This window comes from Sorex araneus, chromosome 5 (assembly GCF_027595985.1).
Source record: "Sorex araneus isolate mSorAra2 chromosome 5, mSorAra2.pri, whole genome shotgun sequence".
Lineage (NCBI taxonomy): Eukaryota > Metazoa > Chordata > Mammalia > Eulipotyphla > Soricidae > Sorex > Sorex araneus.
The window spans coordinates 78,022,487-78,047,874 of record NC_073306.1 but is presented as its reverse complement, the minus strand read 5'-3'; the positions used below and the strand labels follow the sequence as shown (position 1 = coordinate 78,047,874).

Genomic DNA, 25,388 nt, shown 5'->3' with positions numbered 1-25,388 from the left:
ATGAGCAACGGGATGACAGTGACTTGGATCTCATCAGGGTAATGTTTTAACTATCAGTAACAAAAGTTTTAAGGCAATTCCATTTTAGTATACATTGAAATTTATATGAAATAGGTAAAGCCTACATATTTAAATTTTCATGTGCACTTGATATAAACACTGTGGCTTACAATGTTGTTCATGATGGTTTCTCATAGGCATTCAGTATTCTATCACCAATCCACTTCCACTAGGCCTACCCTCCACCATTGTCTCCAACTTTTCCAACTGTCCCTTCAGTCTGCCCCCACAGGAGGCCCTCAATAATTTATTTTGTATTGCTCGTTATCAAAAATTTTTCTAACAGAATGAGTAAAACAATGTTTCCTTAGAAGAAAAATTTGTGTAAATTGTTGTATCTCACAATGAAGACATTAAGTTCTTATAGGAGACATTATTAAGATGTTGTTACAGGTTAAGCTTTCTGTGTTTATGTTTTGTTAATCAAGATTGATTACCTTATGCATTACATCCCATTCAATCTGGCATGGTACTCTTCGTTTATTAGTATTGCAAAGATTGAGAAGTTGTGCAGCCACATTCACTACAGGAAGTCTAGAATTTTCTTTTTTTTTCTTTTCTGCTTTTTGGGTCACACCTGGCGATGCACAGGGGTTACTCCTGGCTCTGCACTCAGGAATCATCCCTGGTTGTGCTCAGGGGACCATATGGGATGCTGAGTCAAACCCGGGTCAGCCTCGTGCAAGGCAAGTGTCCTACCCTCTCTGCTATCACTCAAGCTCTCAGAATTTTTTAAGGGGTGGTACATCTGGAGTTCATTTATAACTGAGTGGTGGTTTGGGGTGTGGACATAATGACTAGGGCTTTCAGAAGTACTTGGAAATGGGGTGAGATTAGTCTATCCTGACTCCATGGAAAGCTGCAAATTTCAGTGACAAAATTTGCGTACCTAGTTTTAGAGCACATTAATTTCTGGGTGAGGCTGGGTCCTAATTTCTGGGCGGGGTGATGCTGGTGAGTTTGAAATTGGGAGCAATTTGCTGCTGGGTGTCTGTTCAGGTGGACACTAGGTTGACCTGTTCCCCTCTGTGGTTTTCCAAAGATCTCAGGCATTCATGGGTGTCAGTCAAAACTTTTTTCCAGCTTGTTAATTTCTTCCAAGATATATTTATGAGTCTCTGCATCAAGGCTGGTAAACAAGCTTACACGGGGGCAGCACTGGAGGTGGTTCATGGGTGTGACTGCTGGGGCAAACTTTTGGAGAGTAATGGCCTCTACACCATCAGTAAAACCATTAGATTGCAGAGGAATAATTTAAAAATCTCTCTGACAGTCTGTAAAGTTTAGTTTACATTTTATTTAAAAAAATTCTGACGTAGTCATAAATTGATGTGCCATTTGGATAACAAAACACAAAAAATGACACTTTAGTCTTTCGTCTACTGGAGGCTCTTCTTGGTTTACAGGTTTTCATGGCATCTGGACCCAACATGATGACCCCCATTTGTCTGGTGGAAAACAAGAATGAAATATTGTCAGTGAACCAGGAAGCTCTAGAGATCCTACAGAAGATTTCTCAGCCGGTGGTGGTGGTGGCCATTGTAGGGATGTATCGTACAGGCAAATCCTACCTGATGAATTGTCTTGCAGGAAAAAACCATGGTGAGTAGTATACTGAGTCATAAAAAATTGCTTCTCTCTAATACATATATGTAGATATATAATGCAAAATATAATATATTTATATATGTAAACTTTATATGTATCAGTTTCTATATGTTTTATAAAATGTAGGGTTTTATATATATTTATTATAAAATCTTTCAGACTTTCATCCTTGGTCACATAAAAGGAGAAATTAAATCCTCTCGATAAAACATTTCAACATCAACTTGGAATGTTTAATTGGAATTAATTACTTACCCACTTTAGCTTTGCTTCCAACAAGGAAAATATCTCCTCAATTACAGAAATTTCAACATTCACCTGCTCACTCTCCAAGCTCTTTCAATATATATACACATATATTTTTATATATATATAGATTGTACATATGTATACATATATATACCTTCTCTTGAAACATATCCTGTTTCTATCTGAAATATTTGCACTAATGCATAGATATTATATAAACTTCCCTTTCTAATTTTGTTATTCCAAATGCTCTATGCAATCTGTCTTTCATTGACTTTAAAACATACTTTCATTTATTATACTCTTGTAATGGTTATCACTGTCTACATTTTGTCTAATCATTGATAAAACATTATCTATATTGTGAGTCTTTGTGAGGCATCATTCTCAAAGCTGAAGTTTTTGCTTTGAAAAAATAACTTGCATAATGTTTTTCATTCTTGAGGAAATAAAAAAAAACACCTTTCAGCATCCTGAGGTATTTATATTCCTTCCTAAACTAATTTTGTGGTGTTCTCTGGTTGCATAGATAAATTGCTGTTACCCTGTTATGCTTTTACCTCTCGCCATGCAGGTTTTCCTCTGTGCTCAACAGTGCAATCTAAAACTAAGGGTATCTGGATGTGGTGTCTTCCCCACCCCTGCAATCCAGAACAAGTCCTCGTCCTACTGGACACTGAGGGCTTGGGAGATATTAAAAAGGTATGGAAAAAAGCCACAGGTAGTTGCTTCTCACTTTCATTCTTTCTCCTGAGGATTCTTAATTTAACCAATTTAACAATTCTGATCTACTTTAGATTTCTGAAACCCAGTTATTATAAATGAATAAATTTTGGTTAAGTTGAATCTTTCTTCTAGGTATGACAAGATTGGTTGTTTTAGTAAATTAAAATAATTATTTTTCATTGTCAATGAGTGATTTTTTTAATAAAATTTGATCTGTGATCTTTGAACATAGGAATTCCAGGCCTCTGGGCTTTGAACCTATCTATAGATGGATAGATAGATAGATAGGTAGATAGATAGATAGATAGATAGATAGATAGATAGATAGATAGACACATACATACATATATACATGCATACATACATACATACATACATACAAACCTACATAGTGACCCAAATCAAAATCCTTTCCTAAAGCACAATTTCTCCCTTTTAGAACAATACATGCATGCAATCAGAATGAGTAAAATGTTGTTGAAATGAAGGCAGATTGGTAAGAGGAACTTCTACTGGCAGTTCAACCCTACTTCTGTCAATTCTGTGGGAGCTGTCAGACTGAAATATGCTTTTCGAATTATCCTGAGATCCTGAGATGAGAAAAGGTTATGATAACTCACTTATGCATGCCTTCATAGTTAAGAATACCAACTTCTGAGCATTATAAGTATTGCCCCCCAAATATTATAAATAACCTGTAATATCAGAAACTCTTTCTCAAACTCACAGAGATGTGGTTTATTTTATTTGTCTGTTTATTTGGGCCAAAGCAACACTCAGTAGAAGGAGGGGACCCTTGAATAAGTATCAAATATTTGGTGTTTTTAGTTCTATGCAGAGGATTAAGGGACAGAGAATGTGGTGCTTTTCAAGCTTTGTGGTGTTGAGGACTCTCTGGATGTTCTTGAGTGACTTCAGGTCTGCACTTGGCAGTGCCAGGAACCTTTAGAACTACAGGAGGTAATACTAGGGCTGGAGGCAGATATACAATGCCAGACACTAAGCCAGGGTCATACAAGGCAAGCCATGTACTTTAACCCTGTAATATCAGGTCAAGAATTGTTCTTTTTTTGATGACATTTAAATGAATTTTTATAAAAATCTTAGATTACACCCAGCTATGCTCAGACTTGTTCATGGCTCTCTCTCCAGACTCCAATTTAATTTATTTTAAAGCTAGAGGTCCTGCTGCTTGTGTCCATTCCTATGTGTAAAATCATCATGAAAATTGTCATTTTTATTGTGGATATTTGTCTTATCAATATTTCATGGATTCTTGTCATTGCTATGACATTGTTTTCTTGAAAATAACAATTGTCATTTTAACTTTGCTATTTGAAATATAAAATCTCTGGGAAACATCATGTGCCTTTCCAGAAATATTTATTCATTAATATAAGCTGAATATATAGTTATGTCTTCCTTGATATATTTTACATAGACAATGGTTAGTGAATATGTGAACAATGAGGATGTTCTGAGACTCATTCTTAAGCAGCAAATTATATACTAGGTGTGAGTTTTTCTATATATATTACTGTTTTGTGCATGTTTGTTATTTTGCTTTTGTCAGTGCTCATGGCTTACTCCTGGCTCTGTGATCAGGGATAAAACTTAGTGCTCTTGGGATACCATATGAAAAGCCAGGGTCCACCACATATAAGAAAAATTTCTTACCTACTCTACTGTCTCTTCCAGTTTCTATGCAATTTAAAACAGGAAAAATTTATGATGTTTAGAATAGTTTATTTATGAAAGTATTAAAATCACAAGACATTCCTTATACTTATCACATTTGATACCTTCATTTATGTGTGTCTTTACACCTATTTATTTGCCTAGGTAATGGGTTAATTAAAGTATAAATAAAAGAATGGTTAAGAGTTTGATCGGACTTCCAAAAAGTAGTTGCTAATGCTTCATTACAAATCTATATTCCAGGAGGACCCTAAGAATGACTCGTGGATCTTTGCCTTGGCTATACTTCTGTGCAGCAGCTTTGTCTACAACAGCGTGGGCACCATCAATAAACAGGCCCTGGAGCAGCTGCAGTATCCTTCCAGGAACCAAACCGCCAAGTGCCCTTGTGTTATTTGAATGGAGACAGAATCAGTTTCTTTTTACAAGTCCCTGGGACAGGATAGGTGGTAGCAAGGGACACAGGCCAATGGAGTATGCATAATTTATTATTATTATTATTATTATTATTATTATTATTATTATGTATGGTTTGTGGATGTGATTTTCTTTCCTTTGACTAAGTCCTAGTTATGTGACAGAGCTCACAGAACTCATTAAGGCAAAGTCTTCCCCTTGCCCTGATGGAGTAGAAGATTCTGCAGAATTTGTGAATTTCTTTCCAGACTTTATCTGGACTGTCCGTGATTTCACTCTGGAGCTGAAGATAGATGGTCAGTCTATCACAGAAGATGAGTACCTGGATGATGCCTTGAAACCGCAACAAAGTAAGAGTTCATGGCTTGGAAGGTGGATGGCCCAAAGAGTATGGGAGTTACTTAACCGTGTTCTTTCTGGATTTGCATTTATATTTGAGACTAGGTTGAATTTTGTGAAGAAGATCTAGGGACTGAAGTTAAGGTTCAGGTAAGAGAACAAAATAGATCAACTTGGTTTCAACCCCATGTATCTCATATGGTCCTGCAAACCCCACCAGGAGAGATCTCTGAGCACAGAGCTAGGATTTAGCCCCCTAAGTAATGCCATGTGAGACCCAAGTCAGTCCTGTCCAAAAAAAAATAAAAGAAAAAGAAAATTATATAGCTTAAAACAACTCAAAACAGTTCTTTCTTACACACTTTAAAATTTAATACTTAGATAACAATGTGTACTAATGTTTTTAAAAATCTAAGACTTGTTTTCTGCCTTTCTTGAGGAAAATCACTGACCAAAACCTTGTCAGATATTAAAAATAACAATTGAAGTTTAGAAAAATTAGTGGCTGGAGCAATAGCATAGCAGGTAGTGCATTTGCCTTGCATTTGGCCAATCTAAGTTCGATTCCCAGCATCCCATATGGTCCCCCAAGCATCCCCAGGAGTAATTCCTGCATTCATGAGCCAGGAGTAACCTCTGCGCATCGACAGGTATGACTCAAAAAGAAGAGAAAAAGAATTAATAAAAAGTTTGTACACATATATTTCTGAAGGAGGAAAATAAGATTTCAGTTTTGATATGGTATCAATTTCAAAATAACTTTATACTGTAAAAATATCTGTAAGATATACATTTTTAATATTTCTGATAATGACTGTATTCTTACATATTTTTGATTGTTTGCTTTGGGGCCACACCCAGTGGTGCTCAGATTTACTTCTGGCTCTGCACTCATAGATCATTCCTATCGGGTCCAGGAATCCATATGAGGTGGTAGGACTGCTGAGTAGACTACTTGTAAGGCATGCATCCTACCTGCTGCACCATTGCTCTGGCCCATCTTTATATATTTTGTACTATATGCTTCTCTTCACAAATATTGAACAATGCTATTCTTAACGGATAATAAATATACTTATTTAATAAGGTTCTAGTAAAAAAGTATTCAATATAATGAAGTTATTCAGATATTTAAAGCTGCATGAAATAATTTAAGATAAAATAAATAGTGCATTATTAAATAGCACATTATTAAATTAATAAATCCCATTATTTAATGGATCATATTTACATGAAGATATATTCCATGAAAACTTTATTTCAATTCTGATTTCTTCATATTATTATTATTTTTAATTTGAATCACCATAAAAAAGTTACAAAGCCTTCAGGTTTAAGTCTCAATCATGCAATGATCAAATACCCATCCCTTCACCAGTGCACATGTTCCACCACCAAGAACTCCAGTATATCTCCTATCCCACCCACCCACCGCCTGTGTTGCTGATGATTTTCACTTTTCTCTCTCTTTACTTTGATTACATTCAATATTTCAACAGAAAACTCACTATTATTTTTTGGAATTTTCCCCTAACAATCAAACCTGCCAAAAAGGCATTAGATAATTTGTTTTCCAATGCTGAGAATGAAGAGCATATGAGGCTATTGCAGCTGCGCAGTTTTGGATTTCTGGTATTTTAGAAATTAATTTCAGATGAATTTCTGACAGAAGTCACGTCACTGCAAGTTTGTAAATCCGGTTAATAGGCTCTATAAGATGGTGGTTGCCATGCCACTGCCGCCGCGGAAAGAAAAGGCCAAGAGAGAAAATCCTTTCCCCTCTGGTGGTGGCCTGGGTCTGTAGCTTAGTTCACAGTCTAGAGGCATTTCTGCAAGAAGCTGCCTGGTGCCAAAAGTAGTTAGTGGCCCTTCAGGATCATGTTCTTTTAGGAGCAGAGGAGCCATTCGTGTGTGGCCGCTTGGGGTCTCCTCTGCTCTTCATATTATGTTAACGGTTTTATTTCTGATTTTTCTGAAATCAATTAACAGATGAGCAACACTGTCAGGTCAACTCTATTTTCTACCTCACAGAGGGAAAGTGACATTTTAATGTCATTTATTACTCCTGATTAAAAAAGCAGGATATTTTGCTGAAAAATAATATAGCATTTATTGGTGCTTGAACAGCAACAAACTAATTTCTTTAAATAGCTAGTATGTTTTTTACTAATATTCAGAATATTGCTTCAGCATCCTTGTGGTGTTCTTGTTTTTGAGCCAAAACTTAATTCTTATGGTATCAATTAGGTTAAAAGCTACATCTAACTTTTCCTTTCTTTATGCCATTGGTTCTTTCAGCATCTGATAGACAAACTAATCTAGCTTATAGAGGTTTGGACTACCAACCTTAGGTTTCCTTTAGCTGAATCAGATGTGTCCCCAAATTTCCTTTTATAGTTATCTTATTGGTATACATTATCCATATAAAGAAATATTGAATATCTGTATTTAAGAGTTATTGTCATACAGATAGCAGGATACAAAAAAAGTATCACTGCATGAAAAATTTTCAGCTCAATTTCCACTAGACTATTCTTACTGAAATATGTGGAATTCTTTGTCTTCAGGCAGAAACCCCAAAATGGAAATATCCAATTCTGCCAGAGAGTGTACTAGGAATTTCTTTCCAAAAAGGAAGTGTTTTGTCTTTAATTGGCCAGTACATGACAAAAATCTTCTAGCCAATATTGAGAACGTGCCAGAAAACCAACTGGATCCCCAATTTCTGGAACAAACCAAAAAATTCTGTTCTTATATATTCACCAATGCAAGAACCAAGACACTCAAAGAGGGAGTCGTCACTGGAAAACGTGAGTCTCCTTTTTTCATATGTGTAGGATCCACCATGTAGAGAATGTGCCTCATAACGTATTTAGAGCATTTCTATTCAAGCTGTAGTTTTCACTAATTCAAAGCTTCTCACTCTAATGCTAAACTTTGTATCCAGATATGAAAAACATATACTAGTTTCTAAAGAGAGCTTTTACACTAAAGTGTTCTTTGCAGAAGACTGCAGATATTTTGAGAGAATGGGTGAATCCAAAAGTAACTATTCAGTTTCAATTCTTCAGAAATGTATTTAAAATTTTAGAATTTTTATAAAAGTAATTTATTCTAAATGTTTGGTATGTTTTGCTTTTAATTTCTTAATGAAAAAGGTTTACCAGTATATATGTTCTAGTGTATATCTTAGTATTTTGGATGAAGGTAAACTTTTAAGCAACACAGAATTCATAAATGCCCTACCCTCAAGAAATGTCAATATGAAATCAAAAGTGAAAATCAATTAGAAACACCTGTTTGTGTGTTAAATGATTAGACTGTATGTTAGATGATTAGAAATGTAGTCTCCAAATCTTGATTCCTGTTCAGTGACAATCTGGTATTTGTAAAATTCCCAACTCATTAACTAATTTTTAGGACAGAATCCTCTGATTTCCAATTCTGAATATTGCATGCCATTGAGTGACAGCTTGATGTTCATCTCTTCAATTTCCTGCATCATTTGCTTACTTAGGTCTGTCTACTCTGGTGGTGACCTACGTGGATACTATCAGCAGTGGAGAAGTTCCTTGTTTGGAGAACGCAGTGGCAACTCTAGCTCAGCTTGAGAATCCAGCAGCAGTGAAGAAGGCATCTGATCACTACAGTGAGCAAATGACTCAGAAAGTAAAATTTCCAACAGAGACGGTCCAGGAGCTACTGGATGTGCATGCAACCTGTGAGAAGGAGGCCATTGCAATTTTCGTGAAGCATTCCTTCAAGGATGAAAACCAAGAGTTTCAGAAGAAACTGCTGGTAATTTGGCATTGTCTTTGACATCCACCCCCTTGACTAATGAAGTATGTATGTGCCTTTATTGGCTTCAGCTCTCAATCATGGGTAAGGTAGTTTAGATCTCTTGAGATGTAGTGATTTAAACTACTACATTTTATTATTCTTTTCCTCCTAAAATATGGCTCTTTGTTTAAAAGTTTTTTTGATCTTTGTAGCAAAACCATGTAAGACACCCTTCTGAAGAAAATTATTAGACAACATCCCAATATGCACGGAACAAGAAAAGTCATTCCTGACTGATATATTTTCCTCTGGATATATATTCATTCCAAAAACAAAAAAAATTATTCTGATAAACTTTCTCCCATACCATTTTTCTCTTAGTGTGGTCTCTGCTGTATTATTATTGATAGAAATATTGAATGCTAAAATTGCAAAGGATCAAGAAGTTTCACAGTGCAAGTGCAATTTTTGTTGGGGCACCAGAGACCAAGAAGGTGAAAAACTTCCCCAAGGTCCTGTAGAGACTTTATAAGGTTGTGAATCAATGAAAACATTTGGTTTCCTTTAGTTGCAGTTCCTTCCCTATCATGAGGCTTCACTCCAGAGGACTGTTGTTAGACTTATATTCCTAGTAGATTATTTGCAATTGTATTGACACTATTCTTTCTTCTCTTGATATCATCTATAATTGCAGGAAATCCTAAAGGATAAAAGAAAAGAATTTTTGCTGCAGAATGAAGAGGCATCTTTTAAATACTGCCAGGTTATCATTGAGCAGCTTTCAAAGGAGCTGAACGAAAGTATTTCATCAGGAGCTTTCCTTGTTCCTGGAGGGCACAAACACTACATGGAAATAAAGGAAAGAATTAAGCAGGACTATAACCAGAGGCCCAGAAAAGGGGTGAAGGTGAGGAATCAGGGATGTGTAAAGATTCTACACAATAGAGTGAAGAGGAACACAATATAAAATTCAAATACGACAGTCGGGGGGTGGTGGTGGATATGATGACATGAACTCTATTATACTAATTTTCTGAGTAGATGATAGAAGTATCACTGGTAAAGAGACTGGTAGTGGAAGACTTTTGTCTAGGAGGTTGGACTTTATAAGAAGACTGTACATAATTTGGTGGGAGGGGGCGCACCTGGTGATGCTCTGGGATTACTCCTGGCTGTACACTCAGGAATTACTCCTGATAGTGCTTGGGGTGCCATATGGGATACTGGGCATCAAACCTAGTTCAGGCATGTGCAAGGAAAATACCCTACATGCTGTCCATCACGCTGGTGGCTGTACATAACTTTTAAGTATGGAAAGTATGTACATAAACGCAACATATTATAGGCGATCTAAATTCTTTGCTCTTTCTGTTTTATTTCAGTCAAATGAGGTCTTCCAGAACTTCTTGCAGTCACAGGAAGCAGTGGACAAATTCATCCTGCAGTCGGACATAGCCCTCACTGAAGGGGAAAAAGTCTTAGCAGGTACCAAGCTGGGCTTAACACACCATAGACTTCCCTTTTTAGCGCCGAACACACACTACTAAATCTGAACTCAGGAGGAGTCATAATTGTACCTCTGTCAGAGGGGGCCTTTCTTGTTACATTCTCGAATAGCAGGAGAGGGCAGAAATGCAGAGATTACCCAGCTCCCACTCCCCTATGGTTTGATTTATGAGCTCAGGAATGTAGGGATGATTTTTCATTGAATATTTTCCCTTCTCTACATCTTCTTGGGTCAGAGGAGCGGACTAGGAGGGAGAATACTGAGCAGGAGTACGAGCTGTTCAGACAGGAGCAACAGGAACAGCAGCAACTGATGGAAGCAGAAAATAAGAGACTCCAGGAAAACATAGTTCAACTGGAACAAAAGGTTGTTCGAGAAAGAGAAAAACTTCTGCAAGAGTGTAACAAAATGTGGGAACGTAAACTGCAGGTAAATCTGTCTGGGCCTTGGAACTGGCCTGTTCAATTCTACATATACTTACAGGATCAGAGAAAAGATAAAGAGCTTTCTCTCTTTCACTGTTTAATTAACTTCATAGTTTAGGTTATATGTTTACAATAATCTTAACAATTACATTTTCTTTCCTTTTTCCTCTCTGGGGCATGTTGTTTGGGCCATACCTTTCTGTGTGCTGTGGTATTACTCAGGTTCTGTGTTCAAGTGTAAACCCTGAAGATGCCTGAGAAACTGTATTATCAAGGATTCAATTCTAGATCAGTCTCATGCAAAGCAATTGCCTTACCTGCTGCACTGTATCTCTCCTGCACTGTGACTATGGTTTTTAATACAATTTCCATAACTGTGAGCACTACCAAAGTGCTAAGAATGTCCACCACAGTCCTTATATTACCTCTATTCTGTCTCTTCCCCTCACCACTTCCTCACCTCCTCTATTCCTGTGTGAAAATCTTAATTGTTAACTTCAGAGTTTGTTAAATTCAAGTGTTTGTCATCATCATACTGTCATTTAATATGATCTGTTCCCTTGCTTAATTTTTGTATGTACCACAGGTGAGTGGGATTATATGGTATTTGTCCTTTTCCCTCTAACTTGCTTCTGGTTTATATGATGCTCTCCCAAATCATCCAGGTTGCAGGGAGCTGCAAAGCCTTATATGTTCTTATAGCTACACAGCAATCCATTATGTATGTATACCACACATTCTTTACACATTGATCTATCACTGGGCATTTGAGTTAATTCCACATCTTAGCGATGTGCTAAGTGCTGTGGTGAAAATAGGTATGCACACATCTTTTCAAATCAATGTTTTTGTGTTCTTGGGCTAGATGCCAGAAAGTAGAGTCACAGAGTTATATGAAAACTCTATTCTAATTTTTAAAAAGAGGCTTTCATACTGTTTTCCTTAGAAGTCAAAGCAGATGGTCATCCGAACATTGGTAAACAGGGTTCTTTTTCAACATGTCCCTGCCAACAGTGGTTCTTTGGTTCTTTTCAGTGTGTATGTATATATATATATATATATGTATATATATATAGTATGTATATATATGTATGTGTATAGTCTTCAATTTCAATATTGAAATTGAAATATGTATATATGTATGTGTATATATATGTATATATATGTATTTGCATATATATCTATATATACATTTATAAAGTCTTCAGTTTTATAAGAGGAAGTTTATCTAGGAAAATAATAGGAAATTTTGTTTTACAGACACTTCATGTAGAAGTCTGGTGAACATCTTTGGTTAATATGACTTATTGTGCCCTGGTCTTTTGAGACACACTATATTGTGGTCCCCAGGCAGGTCCCATAAATCTAATGGAGATTTATGATTAGTGTCCCATGATCATCCATTTTTTTCCTCTTTTGTCCATGAAGTTACTCTTCATACCATTTTTGTACTATTTTTCTTCGGTAGGTGAGGGCAGGACAGAGTAAGGAGGGCAGAACATTTATATGTTTATGCTAGGTCAAATCATGCTTCATGAAAGGTTTTGGTCCAGGGGCTTTAATAAAACTTGTTTTTATTAAAAGTACCATGATTTAAAAAATTTTTCATTATACAGTGTATACAGTTGTTTTTTGGTTTGTTTGTTTGTTTTTGCTTTTTGGGTCACAAATATCGATGCGTAGGAGTTACTCCTGGCTCATGCAGTCGGGAATTACTCCTGATGGTGCTCAGGAGACCATATGGAATGCTGGGAATCAAACTTGGGTCAGCCATGTGCAAGGCAAACACACTACCTGCTGTGCTATTATTCCAGCCCCTATAGAGTTGTTCTAAGTATTTTAGAATGGTGTTCTAAGACCACTTGTGGAAACTTCACTCTACCAATATTCCTATTTTCCTTCCCTTTCTAAAACTTATCCCTTAGGCACATAAGAAATTTACTTTATATTGTTTCAACAAAACTTGAAGAAATTGCAAATGAATGATCATAAAATAAATCATTAAGAGGCAATTTTTGGTTGCTAAATGATTTTAACCTATTAAATAATAAAAATAAAACCTTTTAATACAATATAATGAAATGTTTATTTTCATTACAAAATATGCATAAGTCACATAGAATGCAAGTTCTTACCTCTGAAATCTAAAGTACATTGGATTAAATTTTTTTTATACTTGGATTTTATGATGATAATAATCATGGCTTACATGTCTTTAACAAAACAATAAAAATATGCTGTGCTAATATATTTTTAGTATTTACATAAAATTGCTAAGGCTTTTATTATAAAATATACCTTACACTTTATTTAAACACGTGGTTGGCAAAGTTGTTCATGATGATTTTTTGTAGGCATTCAATATTCCAACAACAATGCTCCCATCATTATCACCTCCACCACTGTCTCCAATTTTCTGAACCACCCTTCAATCCTACCCCAATACCAAACACAAAATAATTTATTTCATATTGCTTGTTATCAATAAATAGCTAACAAAAGGATCAAAAATTATTTTCTTAGAAGAAAATTCCATGGATACATTAAGTCCTTGTATGAGCATTTGCTATGGTATTATTTCACATTAGATATTCTATGCTGTGGTATGATTAGTTGAGATGGGTTGCCCTCTATATTACATCCCTTCCAATCTATAGTGCTACTAGTGGAATATCAGTGTTGGAGAATATGGAGATGTCGATCTAGGGAGTCCAGAGTTTTTAACAGGATGGTACAGCTGGAGTTAATTTTTTAACAGGATGTTTAACAGGATATTAACAGGGCAGTGGCTTTGGGGTGTGGGCATGACTGCAGGGGCTTCTGTAAATATAAGGAGGTGGGTGAGGGTACCCCATCCTGTCTCCTTGAAAGCCTGGAAATTTCAGTGACAAAGACCTGCACAACTGACATTTCAGCAGGTTAATTTCTGAGTGAGGCCCTGTTCCAAGACAATGGAGTCTGAACGGAGACAAGGCAGTGGTTTTGCGTTAGGGGAACAAGAGTTTGCAGGGACTCTCTTGGGTGTGTCCTGGGTTGGTCAGTCCCCAGTTTGTTCTAAATAGGGGGAAATATTTAGTACTAACAATCTGTAGTTCTTGGGGTTATTCATGCTATAATTTTGCCTTTTACTGCTTACAATTTGTTAAAATAATTAATCCTGTGAATAGTTACATTTTTAAAAAAGAAGTCTTTGTATTCTACACTATGGAGCTATAGAGTTCAAAATAGGCATGATACTCTCAAGCCTTTAGACAATGTAAATAAAAATTTATTGTTATCGTGAGGATTTCAAATGATTTAGCGATGCCCAAGTGAACAGATTGCAATCATATGTGTTTAATATGAGCAACAAGTTGTTTGTTCTCTGCCAATCACTTAAATGCCTGTTACCAGATACAGACCCGGAGGTAAATCTATGGTCATAAAAACTATTAAAATCACCAGACTTAAATCACAGAACCATGACAGTTGCCAATCTTCTTGTATTACTATAGTTTAGATTATCTCCTCAAAATAATCATGTGGCATAGGGAAAAATCCTTTCTTTGCACATCTAGACATTTTTCATTACAGAATCTACAACACTGAATGAAGTTCCATTATTTCTATATTTGACTGTTTGCACCATCACCTGCAGGACTGAGAATTATTGCTATCATAGCAGTGCTACTTCTCACCTGACTTTTTTTTACACTGGAGCATATTCAATTTGTCCATCTGTCAGTAGGGCATCCAAGTCAAACCTTAATTAGTTACAAATATATGCAGATGTTCCTAAACTGTTTTGACCAATTGCCTCCTTTTAAGAAAAAAAAGTTACTCATTGTCCCCCTGGTAGTCAACCTCTATCAAGCTGGCAAGCAGAAAGTGTCATCCCACACACCACCCATGCCATTGTAGCCTGAACCTACCACTGCACCCATTCCTGCTGTATTTCTATGAGTCCAGAGGATGGGGTGGTATCACCCACTGTGGAAGATTGAAAATTAGTAAAGAAGATGAAGAGTATGTGAAATCTCAGTATCAGATCAAACTGGGAATCTTCATTGTTTCAAACATCTCCTTTCATGATTGAGCAATAGAGAATTTAGGAGTAAGATAGGTAGTTGGGCAAAACCACTAAATAAGAAATATATTTCTGAGCCAAAGTGAGTTTTGAATTAATTTTTCTGCATTGTTTTTACTTTTGGACCCAGACAATGATGATTCATGAAGATTTTAGAAGATGGAATGAAGATAACGTTGCAGAAATTCATCAGTTGGAAAACATTCAGGATACTAATCCCTGTTGGGCTAAATTCCTTTTAGGGTTTTGTGCTATACTCAGTTCATTGATCAGAGAGATTGCACAGTGTGTAGGGTGTTTGCCTTCCATGCAGCGGACCTGGGTTCGATCCCCGGCATACCGGCATCGCATATGGTCCCCCAAGCACCGCCAGGAGTAATTCCTGAGTGCAAAGCCAGGAGTAACCCCTGAGCATCGCTGGGTGTGACCCAAAAAGCAAAAAAAAAAAAAAATACTCACTTCAGCAGTGACTTCTGATCTAGAGGGTAAATAGATCTTGTAAAAGATATGAAGTCACAATTTCAAAAAAAATGTAGTCTTTTAAAAAAATTGTAACATACATTAAACACTCAGATCTCTCTTGATGTTTATGCTATTTACTTTCATTCAGCAAAGTTTTAAACATAATTAATATGTACTAGGTTATGCTGATGCCCATTAGTTATTAGATCAAATAAATGTTCAATTTGATATAAATCTTTACTTTAGGAAATACTCATGTGAAAAATCATATGTATATCAATACATCATACACATATGTAAAAAAGAAGTCCATGCGGTATTATCATTAATGACTAAGATTAGAAACAGTTCAATTTCTATTTATATGAACTGGTAAATTGGGCGCATGCACATATGTCATTCTATAATGCCAACAAATAATCAAGTCCACCTGAATACATAACAATATAAAAATTAGTATAATAAAGATGAGATATGCATTTTTTGTAACATGTGTTCTATGTTAAAATGTTTAAGAATATCTATGAAAATATGGACTATTTTATAACAATATTCATTAGAAAGTTTTATCATGGTCTGTGCTGGAGAGAACAGGGACATCATAGTGAAATAATCCTATGCTTCTCACTACATATTTCACTTTTTAAATTTTATGTAAAAAGTTTAAATAGTTTATAACTGTAATGAGGTTAAAACTTTGTTAAAGAGCAAAGTAGGGCCAGAGTGACAGTACAATGAGTAGGGAACTTGTCTTGCATGTAGCCATTCGGGCTTAAATGGCACCACATATGCTGCCCTGACTTTGCCAGAACTGACCCCTGAGCACAAAACCAGGAGTAATCCCTAAGTACTATAGAGCGTGTCCCAAAACAATCAAGTGAGAACATAAAAATAGCAAATTACTACTAATTCTTGTATGATACTAATACTAGTGCTAAGAAAATAAAAGTAACATTGGCTATTAGTAGATGAGCATGCACGTTGCTTCTAGAAATAATATCAGCTTCCTCAGAGTAGGGTTAAAGATTAAGCAGTGTGGAAATAATAATACAGATATTGGAAAGATAGCTCTAAGGGCTGAGGGTATATTTTGCATGCTGGTAGTCAGCGTTTAATTAATAATATTTTGAGCACTTCTGAGAGCAACCCTTAGCTCAGAATAGGTAAAAGTTTCCAAGCATTGCCCAACTGTGGCTCCAAAACCAACTCTTGGAACTCCCTTAAATATTTAAACAAAATAAATTTCATATGGATCAAGTTGGATCATGAAAAGTTTAACTACAAATTTTTTAGTATATAAGAATATAAAGTTATTTGTAATAGATAAGACATGAAATTGTGATATGAAAAACAAAAAAGTAATTCTTTATTAAACAATAAAAGCAGAGTGAAAATATGAATGGCAAAATGATTATTCTCTGGCATCTGACTTTTGGTTTAGTTTTTTCCTTCTTTTTTTAGTTCCTTTATGAATTGAGTAAGATATTTTATTTGTGATTCTTCTGAAATAGATCCTGTTTTGCTCTAAACTTCTTTGGCAGTAACACTTTTGCTGTATCCCAAAGATGCTAACAAGTTATGGATTCATTTTAATGTTTTTTTTTCCAGAAAACAAATATATGCAAGAGAATAATAAAATTTGGAGCAAAAATAAAGATCAAAAGACAATTCTGTGAATTCTGGTTTAATTTTTAGCTATTAAGGGTCGATCTATATACAACTATATTTATTGCAGCACTCAGCATAATATCCAAGAGTAGGAAACAATCCAAATGCTAATAACAGAGAAGTAAAAAAAGCTGTTATTGTGATGCAGGAAAAAATTGTCCACTAATGTTCTGGTTATGAGAATTTTGAATTTAAACATATAACTACTATGTGGGAAGAGAAAAAAACTTAATGTTTTCAGAAATTGAGCACTATCTGAAGGAAAATTTATTACAAAGAGAGTTATAATTAGGTATTTTCCCTGCCTTCCACCCACTATTTTGTGGACTCCAACTTACAAGCAAATAGAATGCTCCCTCTCTTCTGTAAAGGAAAAACATACATTAAAGTTATAATTAAAATAACAAAACCAGTTGTGGTATATATTCAGAATGGAATATTACACAGCTACAGGAAAGATGAAATCTTGCCTCTTGCTGATGGGAATGGAGCTCAAGGTTAACATATTAAGGAAAATCAGTCAGAGGGAGAAAGACAAATAATGAATGTTTTCTGTCATTTTCTGTATATTAGGAAACTTTGCATGGGAATGAAAATTATCTGATGAAAACGGTACTTGGCTTCTTTTTACTAAAAAATAATTTTTAAAAAAACCCACACCTTTTTCAAGCAACCTAAGATGCATGGTTATTTGTGCGAGGCTTTCATTTTCTAATGAAGCAAGCAAGTTGCATCAGAACAACTATTTCTGTGTCTGTTATGCTCTAGTAATTCATCTTTTTTCATTCTCATTTGTTTCTAGGTAATTTTTGGCTGCTTCTTGACTAAATAGAAGTCATTTAACACGCATAAAAGTGATCTTATTATGACTTGCATTTATATCTTTCAAATGATTACCTATTAACTCATATCTTCCTGTTACTATTGGCCATTTGTAGATCTTATTTGAGGAAGATAAGCCAAATCCTATCCATTGTTATTACCTTGTTGTTATTTGGGGGTCATTTAAGTGTGCCAAAAGGAGTTCAGTCTTGGAACCAGGCTCACAAAATGAAGGATGATACTTCATATTACTTGTTAATTCAAAGTAATGTGACATAACAAAAATAAACTAGAACATTATCACTAAATGTATATAGAATAAAAGTAGATATTATGAAAAAACTTATATTCTAGTAAACTCAAAAAAGCAATTACATTATTTCAGCAATATAATTAACAGGCACAAAAGATGTATCAAAAGTAGTATAGAAAGAATAAAACAAGAAAGTCTTGATAGATAAGCTACTGAGATAAAAGAGAAATCTAGAAAAGAGTTACAATGAAGAGGGGAGAAATAAGATGTAAAAAAAAGAAGAAACATTGGGAGAGCTATTCAACTCCACTGAATAGGCAATCGAAGGATAATATATACCCTAAAAGGTGCAAAGTGGGAGAATGAGACTGGAGCTTATTCAAAGATAAGCAGAGAGCTTACTGGGAGAAACAGTAAAGAACATGTCCAAAGTAGAGAGGCTGAAGAAGAGCACCTTTGTGAGGCTAACCAGAGCACCTGATAATCTAAATAGAAAGAAACCCACAGCAAGACACATGATAGTAGAACTGTAAAATACCGAAGATGGAAAAAGAATATAAAGGTGATAAGGGGGAAAATATCAGGTATAGAAAGTTTTTCCCATCAAGCTATCAGTTGTATTCACTTTTCACTTTTTTATGTCCACTTTTTGAAAGTCATGTTTTTAGTTCAGAAACTTTTTGAACTAAAACAACAAACAACATGTAGTATGTGGCATATGTAGATATAAAGACATTGTGGACATAATTTATAATAAATCTATAACATTCTTCAGATTTGATAAAATTTACAAAGAAATTGTTCTTTAGGAGCTAGAGAAATAATGTAGACGTTTATCCAAAGAAGGCATATAGGTAGCCCACAACCATATGAAAAGTGTTCAGCATGTGGAAAATGCAAACAAAATTACAAACAGAAATGACAGATCTGAAATACCTGGTAGGTGAATTGTAAAACTCATTGGAAGGCCACAGCAGCATAGTAAGAGCTGCTGAAGACAGAAACAGTGAGCTCCAAGATGAGCTGCAGAAAACCTCCAGACAACAGCAGAAAATGAAGAGCACATGCATTCAATTCAGGAAGACGAACAGGTACCAGCTAAAAGATATCCAAATAAAAATACTCCAAGACACATCCTTATCAGAATGAAAAAAACCATAGACAGAGAAATTTCTGAAAGCAGCAAGATCAAAGAAATAAATTGCCTAAAAAGGAGCATCCTTAAGATTTACAGCCAACTTATCTAATGAAACCCTCAGGGCATGAAGACAGTGGTGGGATATAGTGAAAAAGCTCAATGAAATAAACACCTCACCAAGAATACTTTACCCAGCTAGACTTTAATTCATATCAGAAGGAACAACACACAGTTTCACAGACAACAACAACTCAGATACTTCATACACTCAAAACTATGGTTACAAGAACAGCGAAATGTGCTACTTTAAGACAAGACAAACACCTCAAATACAACAAACTTGGGCAGAAAGGTGGAAAAAAATCCCATAACAATAATCTCTCTCGATGGATCTGAAAATTGAGCCCAACATTTTTCTGCCTGCAAGAAACAAGTCTGAACAGTAAGAAGAAACACATTTTCAAAGCTAAAGACTGGAAAACAATTCTAAAGTCAAATAACTCCCTCAAAAAATCTATGGTGGCCTCCCGTCCCCCGCTTCCCGCTGCCGTCTGCGTCCCCCGAGTTCCAGAAGCCCCGCGCACCCTGTCTCCGGAACTGGCTCTGTCACTGCGCCCCTCCATCAGGTACCAAGACCATCCCTCGGCCACGCCCTCCCGTCCCCCCCCTCTCTAACAGGAAGACACTAGGGGCGTGGCCTCTGTCCGTGGGCGTGGTCTCAAAGTGGGCTTGGCAACCTGTCAGAGCGGCGGCCGCTAACATGGCCGCAGATATTCTTTGTTACCTCACCTCAATCAGTACTGTGTATTTTTTTGAAAATTCACTTATGCGATCTCAAACACTTATGCAAAGTATCCATTAGCTTAGTTTGACACTATAGAAGTTGTCAGTGAATAAGGAAGTTTAGCACAATCAGAGCCCCTTCTTTCCACAAGAAGGAACGGGAATAAATAACTACAAAGTTCCAACTCTATACTTCCGTAACAATACGAAGAAGAAGCGAAAATCCCCTCCACGAAGAGAGAGAGAAGAAAAGACACCAGAAATATCTACAGGGGCTACTTACATCTACGACCTCTCAGATAAACAATTCAGAGAGGAAATCTGGAGAAGAGTCGACCTACTCCAAGCAAACATGGAACAGACATCCAACAAATTAAGGGAGGAGATGAATGAAGCACTGGAACGGTCTACCAAGAAAATCCAGGAAGAAATGAAAGCAGAAATTTCAAACCTACGAAAGGAAGTCACACAAATAAAGGAATCGGTAGATGAATTAAAAATCTCACTAGATGCCCTCAACAGTAGAATGACTACAGCCGAAGACAGAATCAGCGACCTGGAAGATGAGCTGCAGAAAGCTTATAGACAACAACAAATCATGGCCAAAGACCTCAAAATGGCTATAGAGCGAATCAGAGCCCTGGGAGATGACTTCAAGAGGAACAACATAAGAATCACTGGAGTACCAGAACCACAGGGAAGTAACCCCATTGAAAAAAACACAGTCAAAGACATCATTGCTAAAAAATTCCCAGAATTGGAGAAGGCAGGCATCTAGATATAAGGAGTCCGAAGAGTACCAGCAAAAAGAGACCCAAATCAAAAGACTCTGAGGCATATCATAGTCAGAATGATGGATGCTATGGATAGAGACACAATTCTGCAAGCAGCAAGGTCATAGAAGGATATCACATACAAAGGAGCACCTCTCAGATTTACAGCAGACCTGTCAGAGGAAACCCTCCGAGCCCGAAGACAATGGTGGGACATAGTGAAAAAACTCAACAAAATGAATGCCTCACCAAGAATACTTTATCTGGCTAAACTCTCACTCAAACTCGAAGGAACCATACACTATTTCTCGGATAAACAACAGCTCAGGAACTTCATAGACTCAAAACCAATCTTGAAAGAAGGTCTAAAGGGGCTACTCTAAGACAAGGAGGAGCCCCATAAGAACAACAAATCCCACAGAAAGATGACACAAAACCCCATCACAATAATCTCTCTCAATGCCAATGGCCTAAATGCACCTATCAAGAGACACAGAGTGGCAAAATGGATCCGGAAATTAAACCCAACATTCTGTTGCCTGCAAGAAACACACCTGAACAAACAGAGTAAACATAGACTCAAAGTCAAAGGATGGAAAACAACCCTGCAAGCAAACAACCCCCTTTAAAAAGCTGGAGTGGCCATCCTGGTATCCGACAACATAGATTTCAGGATGAAAAAGATCAAAAGGGACAGCAAAGGTCATTTTTTGTATATCAAGGGATATGTACAACAGGGAGAAATCATACTCTTAAACGTATATTTCCTAATGAATGACCGGCTAAATATTTAAAACAACTCCTAACAGACTTCAAAGAGGACATCACTAACAGCACAATAGTAGTTGGAGACTTCAATACGGCCTTATCGCCTCTAGATAGATCGACAAGAACAAAACTCAACAAGGAAACACTGAGTCTCAAAGAAGAGATTGAAGAGAGAGGCCTAATAGACCTGTACAGGGCTTTACACCCCAAAAAGAAAGAATACACATTCTTTTCCAGTGCACACGGAACTTTTTCTAAAATAGACCATGTACTGGGCCCCAGAACATACCTCAATAGAATCGGAAAAATAGAAATTGTATCAACCATCTTTTCAGACCACAATGCACTGAAGATAGAAGCTAATCACTCACAAATACGGGAAATCAAATCAAACACCTGGAAATTAAACAATTCAATGTTGAACAATGAGTGGGTCAGGAAGGAAATCAAGGAAAAAATCAAAAAATACTTAGAAACAAATGAGAATGAAGACACGAGCTACCAAAACCTATGGGACGCAGCTAAAGCTGTGTTAAGGGGAAAATATATAGCTCTCCAAGCATTCCTCAGGAAGGAAGAAAGGGCCCACATAGATAGCTTGACTACACGACTCAAGACCTTAGAAAAGGACCAGAAAAAGGAACCCAAACCAGACGTAAGGAAAGAAATAATAAAAATTAGAGCAGAAATTAATGACATCGAAACCAAAAAAACAATCCGAAAGATCAATGAAAAAAGAGCTGGTTCTTCGAGAAAATAAATAAGATTGATAAACCGCTAGCAAGACTCACAAAGAAAGAAAGAGAGAGAACTCTAATAAATCGAATCAGAAATGAAAAGGGGGACATCATAACAGAAACCAGTGAGATTCAAAAGATCATTAGAGACTACTTTGAAGGTCTATACGCCACAAAAAAGGAGAACGTAAAAGAAATGGATGGATTCCTTGATTCCTACAATCTCCCAAGACTGAAAAAAGAAGACTTGGAATACCTGAATAGACCCATCAATGTTAAGGAAATTGAAACGGTAATCAAAAACCTCCCCCAAAACAAAAGCCCAGGCCCAGATGGTTTCACTGGCGAATTCTTCCAAACATTTAAAGAAGACCTGTTGCCTGTTTTCCTCAAACTTTTCCAGGAAATTGAAAAAACAGGAACTCTCCCAAACAGTTTCTATGAAGCACACATCTCCCTAATACCAAAAGCAAACAAAGACACCACTAAGAAAGAAAATTACAGACCAATATCCCTGATGAACACCGATGCGAAGATCCTCAACAAAATACTTGCAAATAGGATCCAACAACTCATCAAAAAGATCATACATCACGACCAAGTGGAATTCATCCGGGGGATTCAAGGATGGTTTAACATTCGGAAATCAATCAACATAATCCACCATATCAACAAAAGTAAAGATAAAAACCATATGATCATATCAATAGATGCAGAGAAAGCATTTGACAAGATCCAACATCCTTTCATGATGAAAACCCTCGCCAAAATGGGGTTTGGAGGAACTTTCCTCAAGATTGTCGAAGCCATCTATCACAAGCCTACGGCAAGCATTATCCTCAACGGGGAAAAACTAAGGGCCTTTCCTCTAAGATCAGGCACAAGACAAGGATGCCCACTCTCACCACTCCTCTTCAATATAGTACTGGAAGTACTTGCGATAGCTATTAGACAAGAAAAAGAGATTAAGGGTATCCAGATAGGAAAGGACGAAATCAAACTCTCACTCTTTGCAGATGATATGATACTATATCTAGAGAAGCCTAAAGCTTCTACTAAGAAACTCTTAGAAACAATAGACTTATACAGTAAAGTTGCAGGCTACAAAATCAATACCCAAAAATCCGTGGCCTTCATATATGGAAACAGTGAGGCAGAGGAAAGGAACAAGAAAAAAGCAATCCCATTCACAATCTTGCCCCAGAAAATCAAGTACCTCGGAATCAGGTTAACCAAGGAAGTAAAAGACCTCTACAAAGAAAACTACAAAACGCTACTCCATGAAATCAAAGAGGACATGAGGAAATAGAAACATATACCCTGCTCGTGGATAGGGAGAATCAATGTTGTCAAAATGGCAATACTCCCCAAAGCATTATACAGATTCAACGCGATCCCTATAAGGATACCCATGACATTCTTCAAAGAAATGGATCAAGCAATCCTAAAATTCATATGGAACAACAAACGTCCAAGGATAGCTAAAACAATTCTCGGGAAAAAGACGATGGGAGGCATCACCCTCCCCAACCTCAAACTTTACTACAAAGCAGTAACAATTAAAACAGCATGGTACTGGAACAAAGGCAGAGCCGTAGACCAATGGAACAGGGTGGAATATCCCTACACACAACCCCAAATGTATGATCATCTAATCTTTGATAAGGGAGCAAGAGATATGAAGTTGAGCAAGGAAAGCCTCTTTAACAAATGGTACTGGCACAACTGGACAACCACATGCAAAAAAATGGGTTTAGACCTTGACCTGGCACCATGCACAAAAGTCAGATCAAAATGGATTAAAGACCTCAACATTAGACCACAAACCATAAGGGACATTGAAGACAAGGTCGGCAAAACCCTCCACGATATTGAAGAAAAAGGTATCTTCAAAGGTGACACGGAACTAAGCAATCTAGTAAAAACAGAGATCAACAAATGGGACTACATTAAACTAAAAAGCTTCTGCACCATAAAAGACACAGTGACCAGAATACAAAGACTATCCACAGAATGGGAAAGGATATTTACACAATACCCATCAGATAAGGGGTTGATATCAATGGTATATAAAGCACTGGTTGAATTCTACAAGAAGAAAACATCCAACCCTATCAAAAAATGGGGTGAAAAAATGAACAGAAACTTTACCAAGGAAGAAATACGAATGGCCAAAAGACACATGACAAAGTGCTCTACATCACTAATCATCAGAGAGATGCAGATCAAAACAACCACGAGATACCACTTCACACCACAGAGACTAGCACACATCCAAAAGAACAAAAGCAACCGCTGTTGGAGAGGATGTGGGGAGAAAGGGACCCTCCTACACTGCTGGTGGGAATGCCGACTGGTTCAGCCCTTCTGGAAAACAATATGGACGATTCTCAAAAAATTAGATATTGAGCTCCCATTTGTCCCAGCAATACCACTGCTTGGAATATATCCCAGAGAGGCAAAAAAGTATAATCGAAATGACATCTGCACGTGTATGTTCATGGCAGCACTGTTTACAATAGCCAGAATCTGGAAAAAACCCGAATGCCCTAGAACAGATGACTGGTTGAGGAAACTTTGGTACATCTATACAATGGAATACTATGCAGCTGTTAGAAAAAAGGAGGTCATGAATTTTGTATTTAAGTGGATCGGCATGAAAAGTTTCATGCTGAGTGAAATGAATCAGAAAGAGAGAGACAGACATAGAAAGATTGCACTCATCTGTGGAATATAAAATAACAGAGTGGGAGACTAACACCCAAGAATTGTAGAAATAAGTGCCAGGAGGTTGACTCCATGGCTTGGAGGCTGGCCTCACATTCTGGGGAAAGGGCAACTCAGAGAAGGGATCACCAACTATAATGTAGTGGAAGGCCATGGGGGGCAAGGGAGTTGTGGGCTGAATGAGGGCTAGAGACTGAGCACAGTGGCCACTCAACACCTTTATTGTAAACCACAACAGCTAAATAGAGAGAGAGAACAAAAGGGAATGCCCTGCCACAGTGGCAGGGTGGGGTGGGGGAGATGAGATTGGGGAGGGTGGGAGGGATGCTGGGTTTACTGGTGGTGGAGAATGGGCACTGGTGAAGGGATGGGTTCCCGAACT

At 36.8% G+C, this 25,388-nt stretch overlaps 1 protein-coding gene across 1 annotated transcript; it reads left to right on the top strand.

Moving 5' to 3' along the window:
* Window positions 1-1,448: 1,448 nt before the first annotated feature.
* On the top strand, window positions 1,449-20,458 carry LOC101545832 (guanylate-binding protein 6-like; the record flags this gene model as incomplete). The annotated part of the gene is made up of 11 exons (XM_055139699.1): window positions 1,449-1,662; window positions 2,492-2,619; window positions 4,585-4,694; window positions 4,912-5,108; window positions 7,665-7,907; window positions 8,615-8,895; window positions 9,572-9,784; window positions 10,260-10,362; window positions 10,620-10,813; window positions 11,060-11,101; window positions 20,426-20,458. Coding segments are annotated over exons 1-11 (1,734 nt in total), but the record flags the coding sequence as incomplete, so codon positions are not given.
* Window positions 20,459-25,388: the final 4,930 nt, after the last annotated feature.